This window comes from Bos indicus x Bos taurus, chromosome 11, assembly GCF_003369695.1.
Source record: "Bos indicus x Bos taurus breed Angus x Brahman F1 hybrid chromosome 11, Bos_hybrid_MaternalHap_v2.0, whole genome shotgun sequence".
Taxonomy (NCBI): Eukaryota; Metazoa; Chordata; class Mammalia; order Artiodactyla; family Bovidae; genus Bos; species Bos indicus x Bos taurus.
Genome location: NC_040086.1, coordinates 67,532,947 through 67,556,833, shown reverse-complemented (window position 1 = coordinate 67,556,833; position 23,887 = coordinate 67,532,947). Strand labels below are relative to the sequence as shown.

Here is a 23,887-nt window from a genome sequence, read left to right as displayed (position 1 = left end):
TTTGATATGAGTTGGCTTTTCAGTTTTCTAGATTGTATATTCTAGGATTAGAAGTATAGCATCTGATTTGGGAAGGGACTACTCATATCCAATGGGAGAAACATGGTTTCACATGATCCCTGTAGGGTGGCAGAGGCCAACAAGGAGGGTTGTTGCTGACAGACAGTGAATAAAGGAGTTAGAGGCCCCTTATGTGTGTAAAGACCAGAGGTGGCAATTTCTCTTCAAAGGGCCAAAGAATAAATATTTGAGGCTTGTCAGCTGTATAGGCTCTGTCTCAACTGCTTGACTCTGCTGTTGGAGCAAAACAACAGCCATAGACAAGAGGCCAGGTAACCTATGGGCATTGCTTGGTTTGGCCAGGTCTCACTTTGTCAATCCTTTCTAGCCATAGCAAGTTCTGTAGATTTTTGTAGGGTGGCCAGGGAATGTTTTCCTGAGGAGTTATGACTTGAGCAAGGCCTTGAAGAATGGCTAGGAGTTGACTAGCAGAGAGGGAGCAATTGAATAAAAAGACAAATTAGTCATTGTAGGAAATGCTTAGGAGACATTGAGCAAATCAGCCTGACTATTGTTTGGACATTTGGTTCCTCATTGACTGGATTCCTATTATAGGGGCATTTCTGAGCTTAAAGAATTAAGAAACCCCTGTCCTTACGCTTGTAGCCAGGACACTGGGTGAGTGTAGTCATCCCTACCAGGTAGGAGGGTGGGAATGGGGGGCTTTGGGTAATTATTCTGCCCCCTGCCCTGGCAGAAAGGCAATTACCTGTCCTTCTCTAGAGTTGGATTGCCTAGGTGCACTTCCTTGCTTAATCACTGTGAGCCTCACTTTCTCTGTCTGTATAACGGGGATTATTGTTATATTGTTACTGTAAGGATTGAATGAGATAATCCATGTAAAGCGATGAGACAGTCAGTCAGTAAATAGTAGCTATTCTTTTTAAAACCTCTAAATTCCACTGGAAATATTAGTGTTGCCTTGTTGGAGTTACCTTAGATTCCTGAAGTGAGTATGCGTTCAGGATAGCTTGACTGTTTCACTTTGTGTAAATAGATTAAACTGATGAGCATTATAAAAAGCTGTAGATGGTAGAAATATTTGCCTGATTCAGTCTTGTCTTTGGGGAACAAGTCTCTCCTAAGAATTCTTAACCACAACAGCATATCCGCCCAAGTTTATGGTCATAGTTCACACTGCCTGAAGGGCTAAAACCCCAAGGTCAAAACTGTAGTGCCTACAATTTTGTGAAGTGATTGTAGGTTATTAGTGCCCCAGGTGCATAAGTAGGTTATTCCTGGAAGAATAATAGACCTAAACTCAGGCCTCTTAAGGCTTCCCACAGACGAATTCTGAGGAGCACGAATCAACAGCAACAGTGGCAGAGCCTCTCACAATAATATATCGTGAGTGACACTCAGTTGGAATAAGGAATAATAAACTGTAGAGTCAGTTTTTAAAGACTTTAGGTATTATATTTATAAAATGCAGACTATAATTTTTATAATCTATAATCCTAGAAAAATTAAAGTATAGAAACAGGAGACATCATAGTTGGGAAGATATTTTGAAAAGAACCACTAGTAGTCGGGGCCTGGGTATTTGGTGGCTCCTGTCTTATTTCCGACAGCTTCTCTCTCTCTCTTTCTCTCTCTCTCTCTCTCACACACACACACACACACACACAGTGTGTCATATGTATTTCTCTTTTTCACTTTATTCCATTCAACAAACATTTTCTATTCCAAGCATCATGTTAGGCATTGGTAGAGAAGATGACAAATATCTGTGCTTGTCCTTAAGGAGCTTCTAGTCTACTCTTACCTTTGTTTTCCAAAGGTGATCAGTCTTTGGAAGGCTGAAGACAAAAGACAATGGAGGCCACGGGCTTATTGACCTAACAAGATTTTTTGGCTACCATTTTACTGCCCACACATAGCCAGGTCTGTCCTCCAGAACACCAGTCAGCTCAATTCACCTCTGCCAAAAATTAATGCATCTTGAGTACGGTAGTGCCCATGTTTTGGAATTGTTATATCTTTGGCAGAATCCTTTGACACCAAGAATTTCTCTAGGTTCTGGTCTTTGGAAGCTCCCTCCTACCCAGAACTCCTAACTCACTGCCCAGAGAATACATCTACAAAAATAGAAGGATGGTACTTTCACAGGAGAACTGTGCATTTGCCCACAGGCCTTTAATCACTTTGAGAAATAACTAAAATATAGCAAATATTTATTAATTCAGAAAATCCTTACCTACCATGGTAAACAAATTGATATGTATGTTTAGAAGGTCTAAGTGAAATCACTGATATCAGGAAGAACCAAGTACTGAAGGAATGTAGGGAAAGGGTGACATTTTTCTGAGGACGGCTTCAAGGAAGAAGTGGCATTTGAACTAGAGTGGTTCAGACAGTAAACAATCTGTCTGCAGTGTGGGAGACCCAGGTTCAATCCTTGGGTTGGGAAGATCCCCTGGAGAAGGGGATTGCTACCAACTCCCATATTCTTGCCTGGAGAATCCCATGGACAGAGAAGCTGGGCGGGTTTTTAGTCCTTGGGGTTGCAAAGAGTCGAACATGACTGAGCAACTAACAGTTTCCCTTTCACTTTTGAAAGATGAATGGGATTTTGATAGCTGGGTAAGGAGCTGGTGATCATCGGAAGCATTCTAGACTGAAAAAAAGGCAGGAGAAAAGATACGGTCTTGAAAGTACTGTAGGAGGGCTGTTTCTGCAGAGGTGAGAAGTGTGGCTAGAAATCCAGAAAAATGGAACTCTTGGCTTTCCCACTGTGGAATTTCCTCTTCAGCACTCCACTCCCCACTCTCATTTTCCTCTGTTACTGTGCATCTCTTTTTATTTCACTTGGAATGACCCCTGCTGATATACTTGGAGGAGAATAACTTTCCTATGCATGTTGATGAGATTATCAGAAATAAAACCTTTATGTGTAATGTACACCAAATTTTCAAACCAGTATTAAACAATATCTTGGAATGGGCGGTTGCACAATGTTTTTCAGGTTGAGAATATTCTCTTGCATGACCGAGGCCACTATGTCCTGTGTGACTTTGGAAGTGCTACCAACAAATTCCAGAATCCACAAACAGAAGGAGTCAATGCAGTAGAAGATGAGATTAAGAAGTAAGCTTTTCCTCCTTTCTCGGAGTTTTATCCCTTATCAGATCAACAGTTTTACTTTCAGCTTATGATTGAGAGGGTCATGGTGAAAAGACAGTGGTGCCAGTCAGTTGTCCCTCATTTCAGAACATCATATTAGCAGTTGGGTTGCTTGATTTTTAGGTGGAGGATAGGGAGGGGATTCACAATCATTGATCAGTGGACTAAAACGAAGGAATTTTATAGCACTTTATCAATGGTCCTGTGGTGCATAGATCTTTTGATTTTTATCCCAGAGCCCTTAAAAAGGTTCACACACCATGGAAGTACTGTGATGTCTTTCAGTGGGATCACAGCAGCTGTGACATTACCAGTCAGTCGGTTGTGCTTTTTACTGAACCCTAAATTGCTGTATATTTTTTCCTGCTCATAAGGAGCTAACCTGCAATTTAGTGGAATTAATGGTGAGTAGGGCTATTAAAGTCTCTACAGACATTGAATCACTGACTTACATGAGAAACAGCTTGTTTAGATTTGTTACTCCAGTAAGAACCTGAGCTGTTTTCCCCTGCTGTCCAGAGTGTTAAATTTTTCAGAGGCAGCAGTGCTGACTGTTACTGCGAACAATCAGCAGTGTAGAGTGCGCCCATATCCTGATCCTTTCCTGCTTCACCCTTGGCAACCCAGCCTGGGGCAGGAGGGCTTCTGGTCCAAGGCCCTGGTGGGCATCTAAGCCACAGAGCCCTCTGGGCTCTAGAGGCTCAAGCAGCACAAATTGCAGGCTTGGTAACACTAACTCTCACTTTGAAGATGAACTTCTACTTCTCTTTTCTTGAGCCAGAGAAGAGAGAAAAGCTGTTGTCTCAGCCCTATTCCATCAGCAAAGATCCATCCAGCTCCGGGCCCACTTCCTGCCTAGCCAGGGCCCATTTTCTATCCTGAGTGTCCCAGCCAGCGTCACATCTCTGTGTCGAGCCGCATCTAAGGGGATTACTGTATATTTTAAAAAACAAACCAGCCAAATATAGTGTCAGACAATAAGGATTTATAGGAGACAATTTTGTTATTTAAGGACCCATGGAAAGTTGCTTTTAGGGTTTATTTAAAGCCTTAGTGTCTGCGTCCACCTGCTCTTAGAGTGAGAGGATGGCACTTCAAGGGTGTGGTGTGTGCCAAGGACAGCTCTTCATCCCACCAGCACTAACGTCCCGTCCTCTCTTCTCCCGAGTGCTCCCAGGGAACTTGACTGTACTGATACATATATTCTTTAAAAAGTAATTCTGCTACCCCTGGTTTTTAATTATAGCATTGACATATTTAACAAAAAAATGAATCTCTTGATTGTAGGTACACAACGCTGTCCTATCGCGCACCAGAGATGGTCAACCTGTACAGTGGCAAGGTCATCACGACGAAGGCAGACATTTGGGTAGGTGTCAACAAAGCTATCTGCATCTCAGATGTCAGTAGTTTTGGCTGTAAACTCCCCAGCCTAATCCAGACAGTGCCTTAGCCAGAGAAGCCACTGTACCGCATCCCTGTCTACTTACCCCTCAGGGTTATTCTTGCCTCGAGGTGATCAGCCACTGCTTCTTGAAGCCTGTCAAAGACAATGACTTCAGACCTTTGGGAAAGTTATTCAGGTCACCTGCCCATTACTTAGGTGGTCTTCACATGTGTTACTAGTTCTTAAGGGCAGAACCAGCTGAATACTTGTTCTCTTTTGAAGCACAATTGGGTAATGATGGTAGAAATAATGGCAGGTAAATAGTGATATTGGGTTCTAAATTCAAGTTTCAAATAGGTTAATAATGCCTAGTGTATAGATCGGCTAGTAAATGTGGATGGTGCCAGTATCTCTCAGTAATCCCATTTTCAGTTATGGTAAATAAACCTCTAGTAGCACTCTGCTTCTCTTATTTTTTCAGGCTCTCGGATGTTTGTTGTATAAATTATGTTACTTCACTTTGCCATTTGGGGAGAGTCAAGTGGCAATTTGTGATGGAAACTTCACAATTCCTGATAACTCTCGATATTCCCAAGACATGCACTGCCTAATTAGTAAGTATTTTAAGGTTCTGGTTTCACATTTTTACTTCTGATCTCTAGAAATGGAATGAAAGATAAAGGGGTTAGATTCCATGAGTGATAAGTTGGATGGAAAAATAAAGAAATCAATTGATAATGATTGGTTGCTCAAAGATCATGTAACGGTGTTGAGTTAGAGTTGTGAGTCTTTTTGCCACTTGGTTTCCCACCTGGGCCGGCCACCCAAGCAGAAATCCTTACTGGGCTTTGAGCATTGCAGAGCATTGCTCTGTTCTCTTGCAGTCTGTGTGAAAGCTCCGGTACCAAAGGAGTCCAGCTGACTCAGATCAAGTGATAAGAAATTCGTCTTTGCAAAACTGGAAGCAACTCAAATTAAAATGATGGCAATGCATTGGCTGAAGTGAATTCATAATTGAGACTATACCTCAGTGGAACTAGTTTTTTCCTCTCATTTAGGTTCATCACTGGATTTCGATAAGAGGCATTTAAATGTTTTAAAAGATTTTAAGATTCCTCACTCTTTTGTACCTTCATAGTAAGCATATGAACTCATGTTCATTAATCAGATGGCAGAGTAAGCAAGCTTTACTCAAACCCTTGTACTGGAATGCTGAAGTAACAAATTTTTATTATATTTTTACTTTGGTCAAGACGTTCAGTATCTACATTTAACAATCACAGACTGTAAATCCTAAATGGGGATGCACTGGAGAAAACAGATGAAGCCAGTGTGAGTGGAGCATCTGACATTTGTGGAAGGCCTACTTGTACCTCATTTAATTCTTAAAACCGTATATAGTAAATATAATTATCCCTATTTTACAAACAAGGAAACGGTACCTCAAAAAGGATAGGTATTGTACCCAAGTTAAGATAGTTTTAGCTTCTAAGTGACCACCTGTTCCGTTATACTAGTTTTATCAATGAATCTCTTCTGTTTATTAATACAAAAGTAGGGGCAATATTTGAAGAAACGGAGTATGGTATTTAATGGTTGTTGGATTGCTTTCGGGGGTAAAGCATTATATCTGTGCTAAAATGGCAGCTTTATAAATGAGCTTGGAAAGAAATATGCAAAAAAATGGCCAAATGTGTTGCTAGAATGGTAGTATTTTTTGATAAATTTTTTTTTTTACTTTTGTGCAACAAATTTGTATTAGGAAAAACAACTCTATGAATGTGTATAATATGACATCTTTCCTACACTCTGATCTATTTCACTTTACAAACTATTGGAAGAGCCCATTGTCACCCTCACTCATACATTTCCATCATTCCCCCCCGCATACCCTTTCACTTCCAACACAAGGTTCCCCCGCTTTTCAGTTTCTGTCAGGGGTGTCACCATCCAAGCCTAGATGACTGAAATGTGACGTTTTCTTTGGATCTGGCCAGCAAGAAAAAAAGGGAGTCAGTCATTTCCTAAGTGGTAGCATTAATGCTTTCTCTGAAGTTTCTCCTGTTTTCATGACATTCTCTCTGTTCTCATCACTGCCACCATAATGCATTCCAACCTTGTCAGCTCATGCATGTACTGGTAAACTGGCCAGCCTCTCCCCTCCTTCCGTCTGTCCAGCACACCCTCAGATCAGATCAGATCAGATCAGTCGCTCAGTCGTGTCTGACTCTTTGCGACCCCATGAATCGCAGCACGCCAGGCCTCCCTGTCCCTCACCAACTCCCGGAGTTCACTCAGACTCACGTCCATCGAGTCAGTGATGCCATCCAGCCATCTCATCCTCTGTCGTCCCCTTCTCCTCCTGCCCCCCATCCCTTCCAGCATCAGAGTCTTTTCCAATGAGTCAACTCTTCGCATGAGGTGGCCAAAGTACTGGAGTTTCAGCTTTAGCATCATTCCTTCCAAAGAAATCCCAGGGCTGATCTCCTTCAGAATGGACTGGTTGGATCTCCTTGAAGTCCAAGGGACTCTTCACTATTAGATTAATCTTATAAAATGCCACCCTATCACGTCCCTATTCAGTTAAACCTCGTGCTTGTCAATGGTCCCGCATATTCTGGCTTCGTTCTCCCCACCTTATTTCCCTTTATTCTCTGATGAGGAAACCTCTGTCCTGTCCTCTTGGCTCATCTGTTCCTTGCAACAAAGTGTTCTCTTGCCTTTCTCCCAGTCCATTTTTTCTCAGACTGTTTTCTTACCTGGAATTCTTTTTTTCTGTGTTTCCCTTGACTCACTAAATTTTTTTCCTGCCTTCAAGGACTAGCTCAGCTCCTGCCTCTTCTGCAAAGCCCTTCACCAGGATGCAGCCTCATCAGTCTTTTCTCAACTTAGTGTCCAAACCATTCATTTGATTACTTAAGCAATACATTGCCTCACATTACTGTTTGTATGTATGTATGTGTGTGTGTGTGTGTGTGTGTGTGTGTGTGTTCTCAATATTTTTTTTTCCCCCGGGGATTTTTCTAGCGTCAGAAAGGGCAGAAGTTTAAAAGACCGGAGACAGACACATGATCTATAGATCACGATAAAAGTAGAGATGTATTGTTATCTTGCAGTTTCTTTTAGATGGGAAACCAGCTAATACCTCCAACAAAAGAATGATAAGTACACTCTTGAAATTTGAGTTTAGGTTATAATTATCAAGAACAATCATTTGTTTAGCTGACAGTATGAAAGAAGGAGGCCAGAATTTCCTAGGAACCAGAAGATGAATGTGTTAACTTCCACATTGAGAACTTGAGTCCCTGTTGTGCAGTGCACAGAACTTGAACTTAAAGTATTTTTGTTACAATTCAAAAGCATTATTTTCTTGCGGATATTTAAAATTTTAGGAAAGTCAGAGCTTCCCTTTCTGAGAGGGGAGGAAGAGGGCTAATTGCACTCTCTGACTTTTCTGAGAAGTAATTTTAAAACAACAGAATTTTGGTAATAGAGAAATTATGCCTCTTAGCTAATGTAATAACTCTTCGGGTATCATTAAACAAATTCATGTCTGTTTATCTTAGGGTACATGTTGGAACCAGACCCTGACAAAAGGCCGGATATTTACCAGGTTTCCTACTTCTCATTTAAACTACTCAAGAAAGAATGCCCTATTCCAAATGTACAGGTATGTGAGAGGTACTTTTTAGGGGAAGTAAACATGATTGAATTGTCCTTTAGTGTTCCTGGGATAATAGTCAGCTGTTTAAAATGAATGTAAGTGTTCCTTGCTTTCTCTAGTAAGGGGCATTCAAACAAAGCTAACTATGAAGCAGTTGCTTTAAATAGAATCCAGCTTTCCCATAGAATTTAATTGTAAAACTGAGGCAATTACACATACATACATCTAAGCACACGTACACCCAAGCACCCTAGGAATTGAGTTGAACACTTTGGGTGAAGATTGACCAGCCTTACCCTGTCAGCAGTCATACTTCCCTGAGAGTCACTGGCCCATGTATTTACCTAGAGGGGGTTAGGCAGGCTGCTTTCCAAAGGCGAGGCCCTGGACTCGCCCCTGCGCTTGGTGGAACGTGAGCCTGTTGTCCCTTTGCTCCTTCGTTGTAGTGGAGCTTTCCCGATGTTGCTTCTGTTGCTGACCAGTCTGTAACCCACACGCTTTTCTTCTACCCTCCCCACACACTTTGCAGCCATCAGTAGGTTTTCTGCTCGTAGTCATCCTAAACTCTACACTCAGTTTTCTGAGTACAGTGCTTGCAGGCATGCTTTTGACAGACTTGGTATATTTCTCATGTCATAGTATGATCCAACTTTGTTGAGTATTTTACTAATAGACGCTGTAATAAGTAATTTCTGCTTGGAAATTGTCTTGCCAGTTTCTCCAGTGGTGAACTTCGGATGTCACTACTAGGGTTTGAAGCTGCTAATAAATAACACTTGTCCTTCACTGCCACATTTGGAATCAGACGTGGGAATCATTCAGATGGAGCTCAGCATATTGGTTTCATTACGAATAAAACTGAGTCAGAGAGTGTGGCTTGACCAGTCAGCATCCCTACCATTAGCTCTGCATGACTGAGCAGTGTCCCTGATTCCTGAGGGACATGTTCTTTCATAAAGGAGGGGAGGGGAGGGTGGCCAGGCTAGCTCCCTTTTCTCTCCCAGTCTTATCAGTCAAGTAAGCTACTCTTTCCCTTGGGAGAAGAATGTTTGTGAGGTGGGAGAGAAATGAGGAGAAATTTCCTAGCAGAATCACCCTCCCCCACACCCGAAAGCTTGAATGAAATGGAGGCGCCTCCTAAAAGCTACTTTCATGACCAGTTTTCCATAGTTCAGGTTTCTCAGATTAAAACGGGATACTGAGCACTAACCTAACACGATATGATATCTTTTGCTGTCTCACTTTCTCACTCATGATGTTAAATAACGTGGATTAGAATTGCAAGCATTCAGATTGGTAACTTGTTTTTAAAAAGTAAGTTTTGGAAGTGGGCCAAAATAGAAGGGCGTCAAAAGGGACAGACTTCCAGGTATAAAATTAGTAAGTCCTGGGGATGTAATGTGTAGCATGGTGACTATACTTACTTAATAATACTGTATTGCATTTGAAGGTTGCCAAGAGAGTAAATCTTAAAAGTTCTCATCACCAGAAAAAAAAAATTTATAACCACATGATAGATATTAACTAGACAAAGATTGTGGTGATTATTTTGTGATATTTGCAAACATCAAATCAATGCTATTGTATACCTGAAGCTAACTGAGTGTATGTCAGTTACATCTCAATTTTTTAAAAAAGTCTGTGATATCCTTTTAAAATTTTCTTTCAATTCTCTAGAACTCTCCCATTCCTACAAAGCTCCCTGAACCAGTGAAAGCCAGTGAGGCAGCTGCAAAGAAGACCCAGCCAAAGGCCAGGTAAGAAATGCCTGAGTGAGCAAGTATCCTACTGCTTGTTGCTCCAGTAGTAGGGGAGGGCGCCTAGTGTTTCTTGATTCTTCCACTGCCAGGGCCAGAGGCTGCACAGAACAGGAAAGAAAGCTCTGTCTCCCCCAGGCAGAAACTGTTCTTTGGGACTGCCAGTTGGAATACAATAAAATACAGTGATCTACATCTGAAAGAGAATCAAGAGCCCTGTGGCTGTTCCCTTTGCATGGGAATAGGTGCAGATAATTCAGAACGGGGCAACAGCAGATCTTAAACATTGCTAGTACAAGTCTGTCCTAAACTCATGTCCTGGCCTTTGCATAGCCTGATCCACCACCTTAATCTCCAGGAATTCTTACTTTCTGTGGCTCTAGCCACATTGGGCAAGGACAGGTCAAAAGCATTTGAGTTGTGAAGAGCAAAAAAGCCTGTGGATCTTAACTAATCCATATTCTAAGAAGCTGGCCAAGGGAAGAGTTAAGAAGCTAAGATTTTATTAGGGGAAATGCCCCTGTGAGAGAAAATAGAGAGGGTGCCAAGGACGCTGGGAGAGCCATCAGAGAGCCTCCCAGCAGTGAGGGAGTGACCCAGAGATGGGGAGTTGAAGATTGGTTCGAAGTGACGTGGACTGCCTGCCATACAATGTAAGGAAGGTGCATCATCGGGGAATCCTGTCTTGTAGGAATGGGCCTGGCTTAATAACCCTGTGGCTAGGACATGAAGGCTGAGAGCAGCCTCTGGGAAGCGTGGCCTCAGAGCACACAGTGCAGTGGATTTCAGGAGCACTAGTGGATTTCAGTTTTGGTTCTTGGTCTTTTACACCCTTGTAGTCGAAGGTCTGCAAGGCACATCCTAATGGCTGCCATGCCTTCCGAATGGTAGGTTCTCATGGTGGTCTGGAAAAATGTTTATATCCCACTTTCCTACCACACTCCCATGGCAAGGCACCTTAGCACAGACTGTATCAACAAAGCACTCTATTGGGACTTCCCTGGTGGCTCAGTGGTAAAGAATCAGCAGGAGACATGGGTTCGATCCCTGGTCCAGGAAGATCCCACATGCCTTGCAGCAGCTAAGGCCATGCACCCACAACTCCTGAGCCTGTGCTCTTGGGCCCGCGAGCCTCAACTACTGAAACCCACATGCCCTAGAGCCCATGAACCGCAACAAGAGAAGCCAGTGCAGTGAGAAGCCCGCGCTCCGCTATGAAGAATAGCCCTCGCTCGCTGCAACTAGAGAAAGCCCAAGCAGCAACGAAGACCCAGCACAGCCAAAAATGAATAAAATGATATAAAAACAAACAAAGCACCCTAGGTGGCGATGTGTGAATTTTAATAGAATAGTATCTTTTAAACTTCTATGTTTTAAAAAATTCTTGAACATTTATAAAATGCCTGGGGCTATTCCAGATGTGGTAGTAAAATAATAAGACTGGTTTTTAACAAACTTAGCTAACTGCTTCCATGATGTTTGTTTGCAGCTTGTTTATATCTTAAGTGAGTCTGCCATGTTCACTTTTGGGAGTTGCTTTTGGGGCTGATTTTGGTCTTATGGTAATCTTGTACTCGGCTCAGGTATGGTATGTACAGAGGCTACACAGAGATCCGTTCCCACTAAAGCATAATCATTTGTAAGAATTCTATCACCCGCTGACATTTGAGTGGTACTCTGTTGTGTAAAATGGAGAACATGATACCTACATCATGAGGCAGACATGAACATCGAATCTACCTGTGACTGTCAAACTTTTGTAAACTCCATGATGCCCAAACTATTGTTTTGTATGACCTCAGTAATGCTGAAAGAATATGCAAATCTTAGAGCCAAGAGATTTGGGTCTACATTGTCCAATATATAATATGCTATGATTTCATTTCCATGATCATATTCAGTCCCTAGTGCTGAGAGGTGGGTTTTTCTTTCAAACTTTATTTTTAAAGTAGCCCTATTCATGGAGGCATCATATACACCAGATACCATACTGGGTACTTTACATATGTCAAGTGACCTTCAGCCCTTCAGACAAACCTGTGAGGTTGTTGCTGGTCTCACTTTACAAGTGAAGATATGGAAAGTGAGACGTATACGTCAGTTGCCCAGGTCGTCAGTCAGTATGTGGTTAGTGAAAGACCCACAGCTCCAGCATCCTCACTCTTTCTCCTCCACACACGCAGTGGTTTGCCCAGGATCACACAAGGCAGTGTAGAGCCAGATCTCCTGTCTTCAAGACTGTATCTTCGTACAACATATTGAGATCCATGCAAACTGACATTTTGAGCACTCTTCAGTTTCTGGAATGGTTTTACAGTTGTTGATACATTTGGTGTTCACATCTGCCTCATAATGTAGGCATTATTGTCTCCACTGTATGCCTGGAGGAGGAAATGGCAGCCCAGTATTCTTGCCTGGAGTAGCCGCTGGAGAGAGGGACCTGGCAAGCTTCAGTCCATGGGGTCTCAAAGAGTCCGACACAACTGAAGTAACTTAGCACACACACACCACTGTATACATAAGGGACCCCAGGCCAAGAGGTTCGATGCCAAGCCTGTTGTTGCAGTTAGTTAGTGGGGAGCTCGGAGACACAGGTTCAATCCCTGGGTCAGGAAGATCCCCTGGAGAAGGAGGTAGCAACCCATTCCAGCATTCTTGCCTAGAAAAAAAAAAGTCCCGTTGTCAGAGGAGCCTGGTGGGTTGCAAAGAGTTGGCGGCTGTGCACAAGCATGAGAGTTCAAGTAGAGTTTTCTCTGACTCCAAATTCCATTGATTGTAAAAAATATTGCCCTTAGAAGGCCAATACAGAAGTTCTTGGCATTTGGTTTTCTACAGAAGCCTGTTTACCTCCCTCACCCTGAACTTGATCTTTCATACCCCTTTCTCCTCTTCCCCAACATCTATCCCGTTTTCCTCCCTGATTCCTTCTCCAGATCATAGCCTCCCCCAGTGTGGTAGCTTTTGTATTACCAGTTCTGCCCCCCGCCCCCAGCATGAAAGCAAGAAGCTAGTGAAAAGCCTCAGGGTCTGGAATGGACCTGTCTTGGAGGTATGTCATGAGGAAGAACCAGCTCTGCCTGACTTCCTATTTTGAATTTTATGGAGACTGTGCCAGACATATTTTCGAAATATTCACGAAGCTTGTTTATTTTGGCCTTCATCTCGGCCATAACTCCCAGAAGTGTATTTGCAAAGAACAGTCGCTGTGACCTGAGTTAGGTAGCAGCCAGCTGCCTGAACTGCTCAGAATCAAAGGAAGCTACCACCTGAGTGGCAGCACTATTACAGAGAGCAAGCTGACCACACTCTGTACTTACTTGGATTAGGTCTGGCAGTGAGTTCCAGAAAGTGCAAATGACAGTGGCTTATATAAGGTAGATTTTTTTTCTCTCTCTCTCAAAGTAGTCCAGGGCTGGTACAGAGTTCTGTTAGACAAAGCCGTCAGGTACCCAGGCTGCTTTAAGCTCATCACTCTACCATCCTTGTGGTTGTGGCCATGCCCTCATGGACTGATATGGCAGTTGTGGCCATCCCTCTTCCAAGCAGTAGGATCAAGGAATAGCCAAAGAAGAAAGACAAAGAGCATGCATGGAGTTTCTTAAAGTTTCCAGAAACTGCTCCATAACAATCTGTATATATCCCATTAGGGATATAAACAGAACTTAGATGCATGGCCATACCTGATTACGTGTGAGACTGGGCAATGAGATTTTTACTATGGGTGACCCTATGCCCAGCTAAAAATTGTTGTTACTATGAAAAAAGGCAATATGTGTACTGAAAGAAATGGAGCTCCTGTCAGACTCCCCACATCCTGTGTCTTGAGTTACTTACTTGTTCCTTTTAGTTGCCTTATTGGATTAACTCAGTTGATGCTTTTTATTATCAAGAGACCATTTTGACAGCTAGTGCTAATCAATTTTGAGTCCCTCTGCATCTGAAAACCACCTACTTTAAACCCCTTTTTGCATCATCACCAAAGTATATTCTAGGAACTTCTGGTTAACTATTAGGCAAGATGGTCCCAAGATCAAAAAAGCTTTGAGAAACACTGCATTCTATATAATGGTCTCTTTGAGGTTTTCTATGCACATTCACACATAAATGTTCTGCTAGTCAGAAATCTGCTTGGTGTATTTTGATCAATATGTTAAAACTTATTTGCCCACTTGTTTTTTTCCATAACACATAGTAATATAACATCCTGTGAAATATCCTTTGGGAAATGTCAATTAAGTGAATCTGGGTGGTTTCGGTAAATGTGGAGATGAAAGCTTATCCATTATGTACTCTGTCTACCCCTTCTCCATTTTCCCATACTTTAACTGGAATCTTCTTTTTTTCCCCTCCTTTTCTTTTTCTAGACTGACAGATCCCATTCCCACTACAGAGACGTCAATTGCACCCCGCCAGAGGCCTAAAGCTGGGCAGACTCAGCCCAACCCAGGAATCCTCCCCATCCAACCAGCCCTGACCCCTCGGAAGAGGGCCACAGTTCAGCCCCCGCCTCAGGCCGCAGGTCAGTGACAAGACTGTTTGAAACGTGGAACACCTCTCTGTTATCCTGGACAGAGAAGCCTTGGGAAACCTGGTTTTTCCTGGAATGAAATCTAGAGGCACATAAAGAATAATGGTTTTCCTTGGGACTTCCCTGGTGGCTTAGACTGTAAAGAATCTGCCTGCAATATGGGAGACCTGGGTTTGATCCCTGAGTTGGGACGATCCCCTGGAGAAGGGAATGGCTACCCACTCCAGTATTCATGCCTGAAGAATTCAATGGACAGAGGACCCCCAAGGGCTATAGTCCATGGGATCGCAAAGAGTTGGACACGACTGATCAACTAACACTTTTCACTTTTACACTTTGGGACTTTCCTGGTGGTCCACTGGTTAAGACTTCACCTTCCAATGTAGGGAGTGCCTACAAGTTTGATTCTTGGCCAGGGAGCTAAGATTCCATATGCCTTGCAGCCAAAAATCCAAAACATAAAACAGTAATAATATTATAACAAATTCAATAAAGACTTTAAAAATAGTTCACATCACAAAAGAATTTTTTTTTTTTTAAAAAGGAATAAAGGTTTTCCTTGAGGAACAAGAGGTGAGCTGCCATTGAAATTGTACGTTAAGTGACCAGCAAAAGGGAAGGCTCTCACTGAGTTCTCCAGTGGATCTCCAAGGCCACTGAAGCCTGTTATCTCTACTTTTTCTAGTCTTGGCCCTGATTTTATGGGATTGAGCCATCTTACATCTCCTGCATTGGCAGGTGGGTTCTTTACTACTAGCACCACCTGGGAAGCCCGTGGTCCATTCATCCCATACCTGCCTCTCTATTTCATGTACTTCATATTTTTAAAAAAAAACAAAACTTTTTTTTGACACGGACGAATTATTTCTTTAATGCTGTGTCTCTTGAGGTATCTCTCACCTCTTCATGTTTTGACATTCTGTTTCTGATGAGCTGACTGAGTTTATTTTTGTGAAGAGGATTGATCCAAATTATAAGTAACTGAACACAGCTATCACTCTCCAGGAAGCTGCTTTACTAACAATCAGACATGCAGACTGGGGTTGTGAAACATACATGTAAACCAGCAAAGAATGCTTTTGTGCTGCAGCAGGCTGACAAAGATTGTGTTTCTGTATGGTCGCATCAAAGGCCAGTTGAATATGTAGATTTTCAGGGTGCTGACTAAAGGGGTGATTAACTAAATGGGATGGCGAATAGGGAGGACTTTCTGGAGACAGGTCTTGAACCCTGTTAATGAACCGTGTTTTGAAAAATATGAGGCACATTGTTTGGCAAGAAGGAAGAGACTTGCAGGTGCAAGAACAGTGAGGAGCCCATGGGTCATGGGATTTATCTCTCCACGGATCACCCCTTCTTTATTGCTTTGGCAAGAGTTTCAAAGTTTTGAGCCCTTATATGGAGTTTATTCTCTTTGCAGGATCCAGCAATCAGCCTGGTCTTTTAGCCAGTGTTCCTCAACCAAAAACCCAGCCCCCACCCAGTCAACCCCTACCACAGTCTCAGCCCAAGCAGCCTCAGGCTCCGCCCACCTCACAGCAGCCGCCTTCCGCGCCGGCCCAGGCTCTGCCCACCCAGGCCCAGGCCACGCCCCAGCACCAGCAGCAACTCTTCCTCAAGCAGCAGCAGCAGCAGCAGACAGCGCCGCCCGCACAGCAGCCAGCGGGCACGTTCTACCAGCAGCCACAACAGCAGGCCCAGGCTCCACAGGTAAGGTGGTAAATCTGACCCTCACTTTGATCTGTGACAAGGTCCACTAGGCACAGGGGTCTTCCTTGAGAAGCCCTGGAAAGACAGAGCCATGACAAACCGTTGTCACACACAGGTAGACACTGAAGCCTGATATAGTGGAGCCCTCGCTGAATCACTCGCACCTCTCCCCCTCTTCTTCTCAGGCCATGGGGAATTCTGCACCTTGTTGAGGACCCTCAGCAAGAGAGCTGGTTTTTCAGGGCTCAATTTTGATTCTTTTTTCCTGACATGACACTGTTCTCAAACTGAGCCAAAAAAACAGCTATTTCTTATCATCCAGTAGTGTTTAATTCTTTCTGATGTGTCTTAATTTAAATTGGTTTGTATATTTTTTCACGTTTTTTAATCATACATTTTTATGTCCCCTTTTATCTATAGGTGCCTTTCTCTTCTTTTTTTCCCTCCTTTAGCCCCCCTCCCCCCCCCTTTTTTTTTAAGAACCTGGGTCATTTGTCCTGTGGAATTTCCCACATTCTGAATTTGGTGGATAGCAGCCCCATGGTGCTGTTTAATATGTCCCACCACCGCCTGTGTAAACTGGTAATTTCTTGAGGCCTCTCAATATTTGCTTCAGGATGATAGTTCTTTGTTCTTCGGGTTACATCACATCAGGAGACATACAGTAGTCTCACCTTATCTGTGGGGGATACGTTCTAAGACCTGCAGTGGATGCCTGAAACCATAGCTAGTACCAGCCCAATATATAATATGTTTTTTCCTATACATACATACCTATGACAATGTTTAATTTATAAGTTAGGCACAGTAAGAGATTAACGTAACAGCTAATAATAAAATATAGCAATATAATATACTGTAATAAAAAGTATGTGAATGTAGTCTCTCTCAAAATATTCTTGCCTACTTGATGATGTGAAGTAAGGTGAATGACATGGACTTTGTGACATAACTTTAGGCTACTGTTGATCTTCTAACCATGGGTCAGAGGGAGGATCATATGCTTCAGGGGATCCTGGATCATGGAGCCATGTTGATGGTTGGGTGTCTGGAGCAGATGATGTCAATGGTTGGAGAGCCTAGGCAGGTGCAAGGGATGGTGCAAGGTTTCATCACGCTGCCCAGAACAGCATGCAATTTAAAACTTACGGATTGCTTATTTCTGGAATTTTCCATTTAATATTTTCATATCGTTGATCACCATGGGTAACTGAAACTGTGGAAAGCAGAACTGCAGTTTGGTTGTCCTCTATTTTATTAATATTAAGATCAATCAGTGTATTTGGTGTTGTCTTGTGTGATCCAGTCACTTAATATTCACCTTCAGTTTGTTTCCTAAGTCCCTTAATTCCTTAGAGGTTATAATGTGCTGATACTCTAGCATTTTATCTTCATTTAGGGGATGGAATTTTTCTGTAAAGAACTTTTTCATCAAGTATTTGCTTATCCTGAGGTACTGTTTGTACAGAAAAGGCAGAAAAAAATGCATGACTCTTTCCCTGTGTTTCCCAGTTTTCAGAATAATGAGTTTGTTCCTGGTACCATCCAAAGGTGAACAATGAAGATTTTGTTTGCTCTTAGTATCACTATGAATTCATGCATCTTAATATTGGGTTGGCCAAAAAGTTCATTCATATTTTTCTGTAGGGAGTTACAGAAAAACCCAAATGAACTTTTTTGGCCAACCCAATATATTTGATATGTTTCTGTACATTACTATAAAAAAATTTGTTCTAACTGTCCCAGGTTTGGCCAGTGAAAGTCTCTTCAAATTGGCTCCTGGGTCCTTTGGCTCTGACTCCAGTAAGCTTTAATATGCCTTTATTATTTGATGTAACAGGCTGTTCCAGGATCATTCTTCCCTTGACCTGGAGTCAGCCATTTCTCTAAAGAGCTGTTTCCCTTTCATGGAAATGGTATTTAGAGACCACAGTCTTGCTGCTAGGGATTTGTTGTTGTTGGTCAGTCACTAAGTCATGTCTGATTCTTTGCAACCCCATGGACTGCAGCCATGCCAGACTTCCCTGTTCTTCATTGTCTCCCAGAATTTGCTCAAACTCATGTCCATTGACTCGGTGATGCTATCTAACCATCTTATCCTCTGTCATGCCCTTCTCCTTTTGCCTTCAATCTTTCCCAGCATCAGGGTCTTTTCCAATGAGTCAGCTCTTCACATAAGGTGGACAAAATATTGGAGCTTCAGCCTCAGCATCAGTCCCTCCAATGAATATTCAGGGTTGATTTCCTTTAGGATTGACTGGTTTGAGCTCCTTGCAGTTCACATGACTCTCAAGAATCTTCTCCAGCACCACGGTTTGAAAGCATCAGTTCTTCAGCACTCAACTTTCTTTATGGTCCAACTCTATCATCCATACATGACTGAAGGAAAGACCATAGGTTTGCTTTTTAATACACTGTCTAGGTTTGTCATAGCTTTTCTTCCAAGGAACAAACATCCTTTAATTTCATGGCTGCAGTCACCATCTGTATTGATTTTGGAGCCCAAGAAAATAAAATCTGTCACTGCTTCCACTTTTTCCTCAGCTATTTCCCTTGCTAGGCATATCCATTTGCTAATAGGTTGGTTATTATTTTTAGACCTTTTCAGTGAACAGTTAGGGCATGTATTTGGGTTTTTTCTTAATAAAATGTATATCATGAATTCGAATTTATATTTCTAAAGCAGATTTGTAATTACAGGATTTTTAACTTCTTGGCTTTTCTATTTGTATTTGTCTCATCTGGAAATCTTGATTCCTAACAACATAATTCTTAGTTGATTTATATTTTTATGTGATATACAAGTTTGTTTGCTTTGTTTTGCTTTTTAGTTGTTACTTTGTAATTTTGTTTTAATTTTGTTTTGTGAGAATTTAAAACATTTGCATAGTTTCAAAATTCAGTCTGCAGTATTCTGTTCCTTCCATCCCGCATATAAAGGTATCCGTCATTTCTCTTTACAACTTGAGAGTGTTCCTAAGGCTGTCTAGTGTAGTTTATCTGGTCACTCCCTGTTGACAGACATTTGGTTGTTTCTAGCATTTTGCTGTTGTAAGCAAGCTATTTATTGACATCTGCCTTTTTTGCTAACTCTTTTAACTTTGCCCAAGTAGACAAACAGTATCTTCCCAGTTAATTTTATAACTAACAATATTTGGGATTTCAAAACTAAGATCCTGATTTTTGTGCATCAGTAGGCCATTTTTTAAGCTGTGTTTTTGTGTCTGACACACAGTCCTTAGCGGCGGGGAGAAGAGAAGCATTCCTATCCTTAGGAAGTTTACAAAAGAATATAACTTGAAACCATGCTGCTAGTATGAGACAAAATATCATTAAGTAGTAGAGTATACTGAGTGTTCTGAATATTTAAAGGTGGAAGTTTAATGAAGAGAGCTATTTGGAAATAATTTTCAGAAGGGCTTGAGAGGACTTACTAGCTGGGCTGACATTTAGGTTATTCTCTTCAGTGTCATCATTGCTTCGCCCAGTTCATGTAGGGAAGAATTTTAATCCTGGCTATTTCCAAATCCCTTTGTAAGAGGGATAACTTCTGTGACTGGGAGTTCATTTGTTAGCTTCTGTTACACTGCAGCATGTGGAGTCACAAGATGTAAGTCAGATGGATGCCCTCAGGCCAGGCACGGAAACCCCTTGGAGGCCAGTCTGCAGTGCAGGAGGCAGGTAGGCAGTGGCTGGAGCCTGGCAGCGGAAGGCGCTGCTGTGTTTAAGCGCGGTGCCCTGCGGTTCCCCTCGTGAGTTTTCCGGCCAAGCCACGAGACGCCTGCCTGCCCTTGCCTTTGCTTTCCGTGCTGGTCTCAGTTGTCATTGAGGCGTTTTCATCCTCTGTGGAGTATGGTTCTGAAACAGGCTTTTACTCACCTCCTCCTTCCTGGCCCCCTTCCCCTACTCAGTTTCAGGCAGTACACCCAGCAGCCCAGCAACCAGTGATCGCTCAGTTCCCCGTGGTATCTCAAGGAAGCTCTCAACAGCAGCTGATACAGAACTTCTACCAGCAGCAGCAGCAGCAGCAGCAGCTGGCCACAGCCCTGCATCAGCAACAGCTGCTGACTCAGCAGGCTGCCTTGCAGCAGAAGACGACAGCAGCGGCCGCACCGCAGCCCCAAGCACAGCCGGCCGCAGCAGCCTCGCCAGCCCCTGCCCAGGAGCCAGCGGTGAGAGTCAGCCAGAAGAGGAGCCCGCAGTGAGGGCTAGGGAAAGGGTGGGCAAGAGGTGGCAGCAGCTGGTGAGGGAGCTGCTGGACCAAGGCTTGGCTGCTCTCCACCCTGGTGGTTAAAATGTTTGATCTTTTCCCAGTGTATCCAGGAAAAGGATGAAGTATTCTATAGAAGCTTAAGGTTTTAGAAAAATGATTTTAAGTTGCTGATGGACAAGTGAACTTGTTTACAGAACATAAATAAACTCATAGACATGGAAAACAAACTTATGGTTATCAAAGGGGAAAGGAGGGGAGAGGGATAAGTTAGGAGTGTGGGATCAATAGAAGACAAACTTTCTTGTTTCTCACCCTAATATTAGACCAGTGGGAGGAGCTGTCCTTTGTGTCTACCGGTGCCAGTGTCAAGCAGTCAGAGACCAAAGTAGATTTAGAGCTAATCCCTGTCCTGTCTTTAGAGGGCAGTGTGACCACTGTGGCCTTGCCAGTCTCAGAAGGTTCATGTAGGCCCCCCACCTTAACCCTGAGTTCTGACCGTGTTGTGCTTATTCTTTGTCTTGAATGACATTACTGGCCACTTCATATGAGTATGCAGTACCTTCAAGAGCCTGCTTGCTGAGACCATTTGCTGTGGCCTGATGCCCCTCTGGGCACCAGAGTGTCTGACTGTTATTTGAGCCATCCTGTCAGTTTAGAAATTGGGCATGTTCATTCTATATATTGGCTGAGTTTAGAATCAGGACCTCTACACACTCTTCTGATTCACCTCCACAGGTATATCCTCAGGCACATGATACTTTGGCTTTTAATGAGTGCCCTTAATTCTGTACTCACAGAGTGACAGTAATAGAAAACTTTATAGTGATGGAAAAGGGTGTTTTACATCCCCAGTTGATAGAGTATCACAGCTATTATCGTTCCCGGGCAAGTCCAACCAACAGAGAAACAAGGAAAAGTAAGAAACTGTCTTTCTAAGGATTGATTTCTAATAGAGTTTTGTCATCGATCTTAAACCAGAAAACCTACATCCCTTCAAAAGTAAGCAGCGCCATAAATAGATTGTCTTCTCCGAGTCTCAGCTAAATGTGTGCTCAGTGTCTTTACACCTTCATTTCTGAAATAGCTCGATCTTCCTGCGGGCGTGTGGTAGACGATCATTCTCTGTTTTTTTAACAAGTAACAGAGTTCCTCTTGCTAATGGAAAAACAGTTTTTAAAAAATTATCATATCATGTAGCTGAGATTTTGTCTCATCCAGTCCTCCTGTAATGGAATTAGAAGCTGAGGTCCAGGCTAGAATGGGAATCACCCGAGATACACAGACTGACAGCAGCAGAGCTGGGGCAAGATTTGAAGAATCCTGATCTGTGTTCAAGGGCACCAGCAGTGCTCATCCAGGGTCATGACAGTGCTGCCACTGACTGTACACTTCTCACGGGAACCCTCTCTGCTGACTGTGGACAAAATATCCACTTTTCTGGGAATGAACTGTGATCCTTCTCCATGTTTTTTGAATGAAAAAATACTTGGGCACTTTGTTCAGGGGTAGTTGGTTAAGAGTACGGAGAGGGGACAAGAGCAGAATGGGCTTCAGCCAGGAGCCAGAGAGTTTCCTGGCCTTGACCCTTCCCTTCTTCCCATGACTTTATAGGACTTACCTAGAGAACCAGGTAAGTGAATGTAAATTGTACCGTGCAGCCCTTTCGCAGCAGGGATGTGGCCGTATCCCACAGAGGTTTACTGCAGTCTTAATGATCAGCACAGGCATGGAAGCAACATTCCTCATTCCAACAACCTAACTATGCAGTCCTTAAAAGTCACGGTTATAAAAGTCTGTACAACAGTATGGAAAAGCTCATGGGGTAATGCTAAAGGAGAGATGAAATTACAGGAAGAGTATGTCCTTAAAATAGACATAAATATAAGATACCAAATAAAAGATCAATTGTACTAGAGTAGTGGAGTGGAAGTTGAGGTGGTTTTTCTCCCCTTGTCTGTATTCTTATATTTCTTGATGTGATTATACTTCTTTCATAGTTTTGCTTTTTAAAAAATCTTTGGCAAGATAGACATGTTGAGTCCACCTTGCTTCTCTCCCCCTGTGTTATGTGTCTCTCTCCTCCTTTATAATCTCATTTTTGGATGAGGAAGCATCGTTGTGCAAAAAAAGAGAGTCCTGAGCGATAGTCGAGACATGGATTTTGCCCTCAATTGACCTTGTGACCTTGAGCAAGCACTTAACCTCAGGGGGCTTTGGTCTTATTGTCTCTAAAACGAGGGAGTTGGAATCCATGTTGTCTTAAGATCCCTCTTGAGTCTTCAGTCTGAGATTCTGATGGGAAGTAAAACTGCTTGATAAGGCTGTTGTGGGATGTGGCTGGATGGGTTGCAGCCCCTTTGAATTGGTAGCTGTGGTAGGATAAGGTGTCGTCATGACAGAAGCATGTGTTCTCCAGTGTGCGGCATGCGGAGAATAGGTGAGAAGAAGGGAAAATGTTCTCCGAGTAGTTTGGACTCTTCAAAATAAAGGGCCTCAACAGTTAAGTACCCTTTTCAGAGTAATGGATGTCCTAAACTCCAAGAAATAAGCAAATCTAGTTCTGTCCTTAAATCCCTTCTTGTCCCTGCGGGGACTGGCTTTAGTTAGGTTGGCTGTTGCTTCCTGGAGCCCTGAGGAAGTTGTGGAGCTGGAGCTCTGGGCTGCTTCACAGAGCACTTTGCTTCTCCCTCAGAGATGCAAAGTGCTTTACCCTCTGACCTTAATTTGATCAACATTAGAACCTTATATTATTTCATTCATTCAGTTGGTGAGTGGTTGTGTACTCTTACATGCACATAGCTTGCCTCAGTAAAATTAAAGCCTGAGTCAGTATAAGGACAGAAACCCCCAGGCTGTCAGCATCCTGACCCAAGTAGCTGGACACTAGTTTCTGGAATCTCTCCCAGGGCCAGCCTTTGAAGACATAGAATGTAGGAACTGACCTGCAGCATGAAGGGACAGCTCCAGTCTGAGATGAGAGACGAGGGAAGGGATAGTTCAACCCCTGAGGCATTGAATAGTCTTAAATTCCTTTATTTCTGGATTGACAGTTAGGAAGAAAAGGATTAGGTGTTCCTCTTTAACCTTTTTAATTTGATCATTTTCTTGACATGGAACTTTGTAGATCATGGCTTATGCTTAAAAACTCACCACATGGGAACAAGGATGTTCCCTCCAATTTTTTTTTCTCTGGTGACTGTGCATCCTGCCTTCCTTCTAAAAAAGGCCCACATCTCATATTATTAGGTCAGTCATCATCAAGGGCTTTAACATTTTTTTCTTATTGTATCCTCTACCTTGTTCTTTGGTGCCATTTCCAAAATGAAGATTCTGACAGATTAATCCAACTGCCCCCATGCTTACATTTTCTCAGAGGTCACTGCAGAAACAGAATCCTGTAAGACCCATCCTGTCAACGAAACAGAGTGTTAACAGCAAAAGCAAA

The 23,887-nt window shown here is 42.8% G+C and overlaps 1 protein-coding gene across 19 annotated transcripts in view; it reads left to right on the top strand.

Moving 5' to 3' along the window:
- The window catches only part of AAK1 (AP2 associated kinase 1), a 163,730-nt gene that overhangs the window by 102,387 nt on the left and 37,456 nt on the right, over positions 1-23,887 (top strand). For 17 of the 19 annotated variants that reach the window (XM_027555689.1, XM_027555691.1, XM_027555692.1 and 14 more), the window contains 8 exons: positions 3,026-3,147; positions 4,471-4,552; positions 5,052-5,184; positions 8,137-8,240; positions 9,912-9,991; positions 14,356-14,510; positions 15,940-16,229; positions 20,141-20,401. In XM_027555689.1, the coding sequence (XP_027411490.1) occupies positions 3,026-3,147; positions 4,471-4,552; positions 5,052-5,184; positions 8,137-8,240; positions 9,912-9,991; positions 14,356-14,510; positions 15,940-16,229; positions 20,141-20,401 (1,227 nt within the window). The remainder of the gene's footprint in view (positions 1-3,025; positions 3,148-4,470; positions 4,553-5,051; positions 5,185-8,136; positions 8,241-9,911; positions 9,992-14,355; positions 14,511-15,939; positions 16,230-20,140; positions 20,402-23,887) is intronic. The other 2 variants (XM_027555695.1, XM_027555694.1) reach the window with 1 other exon arrangement.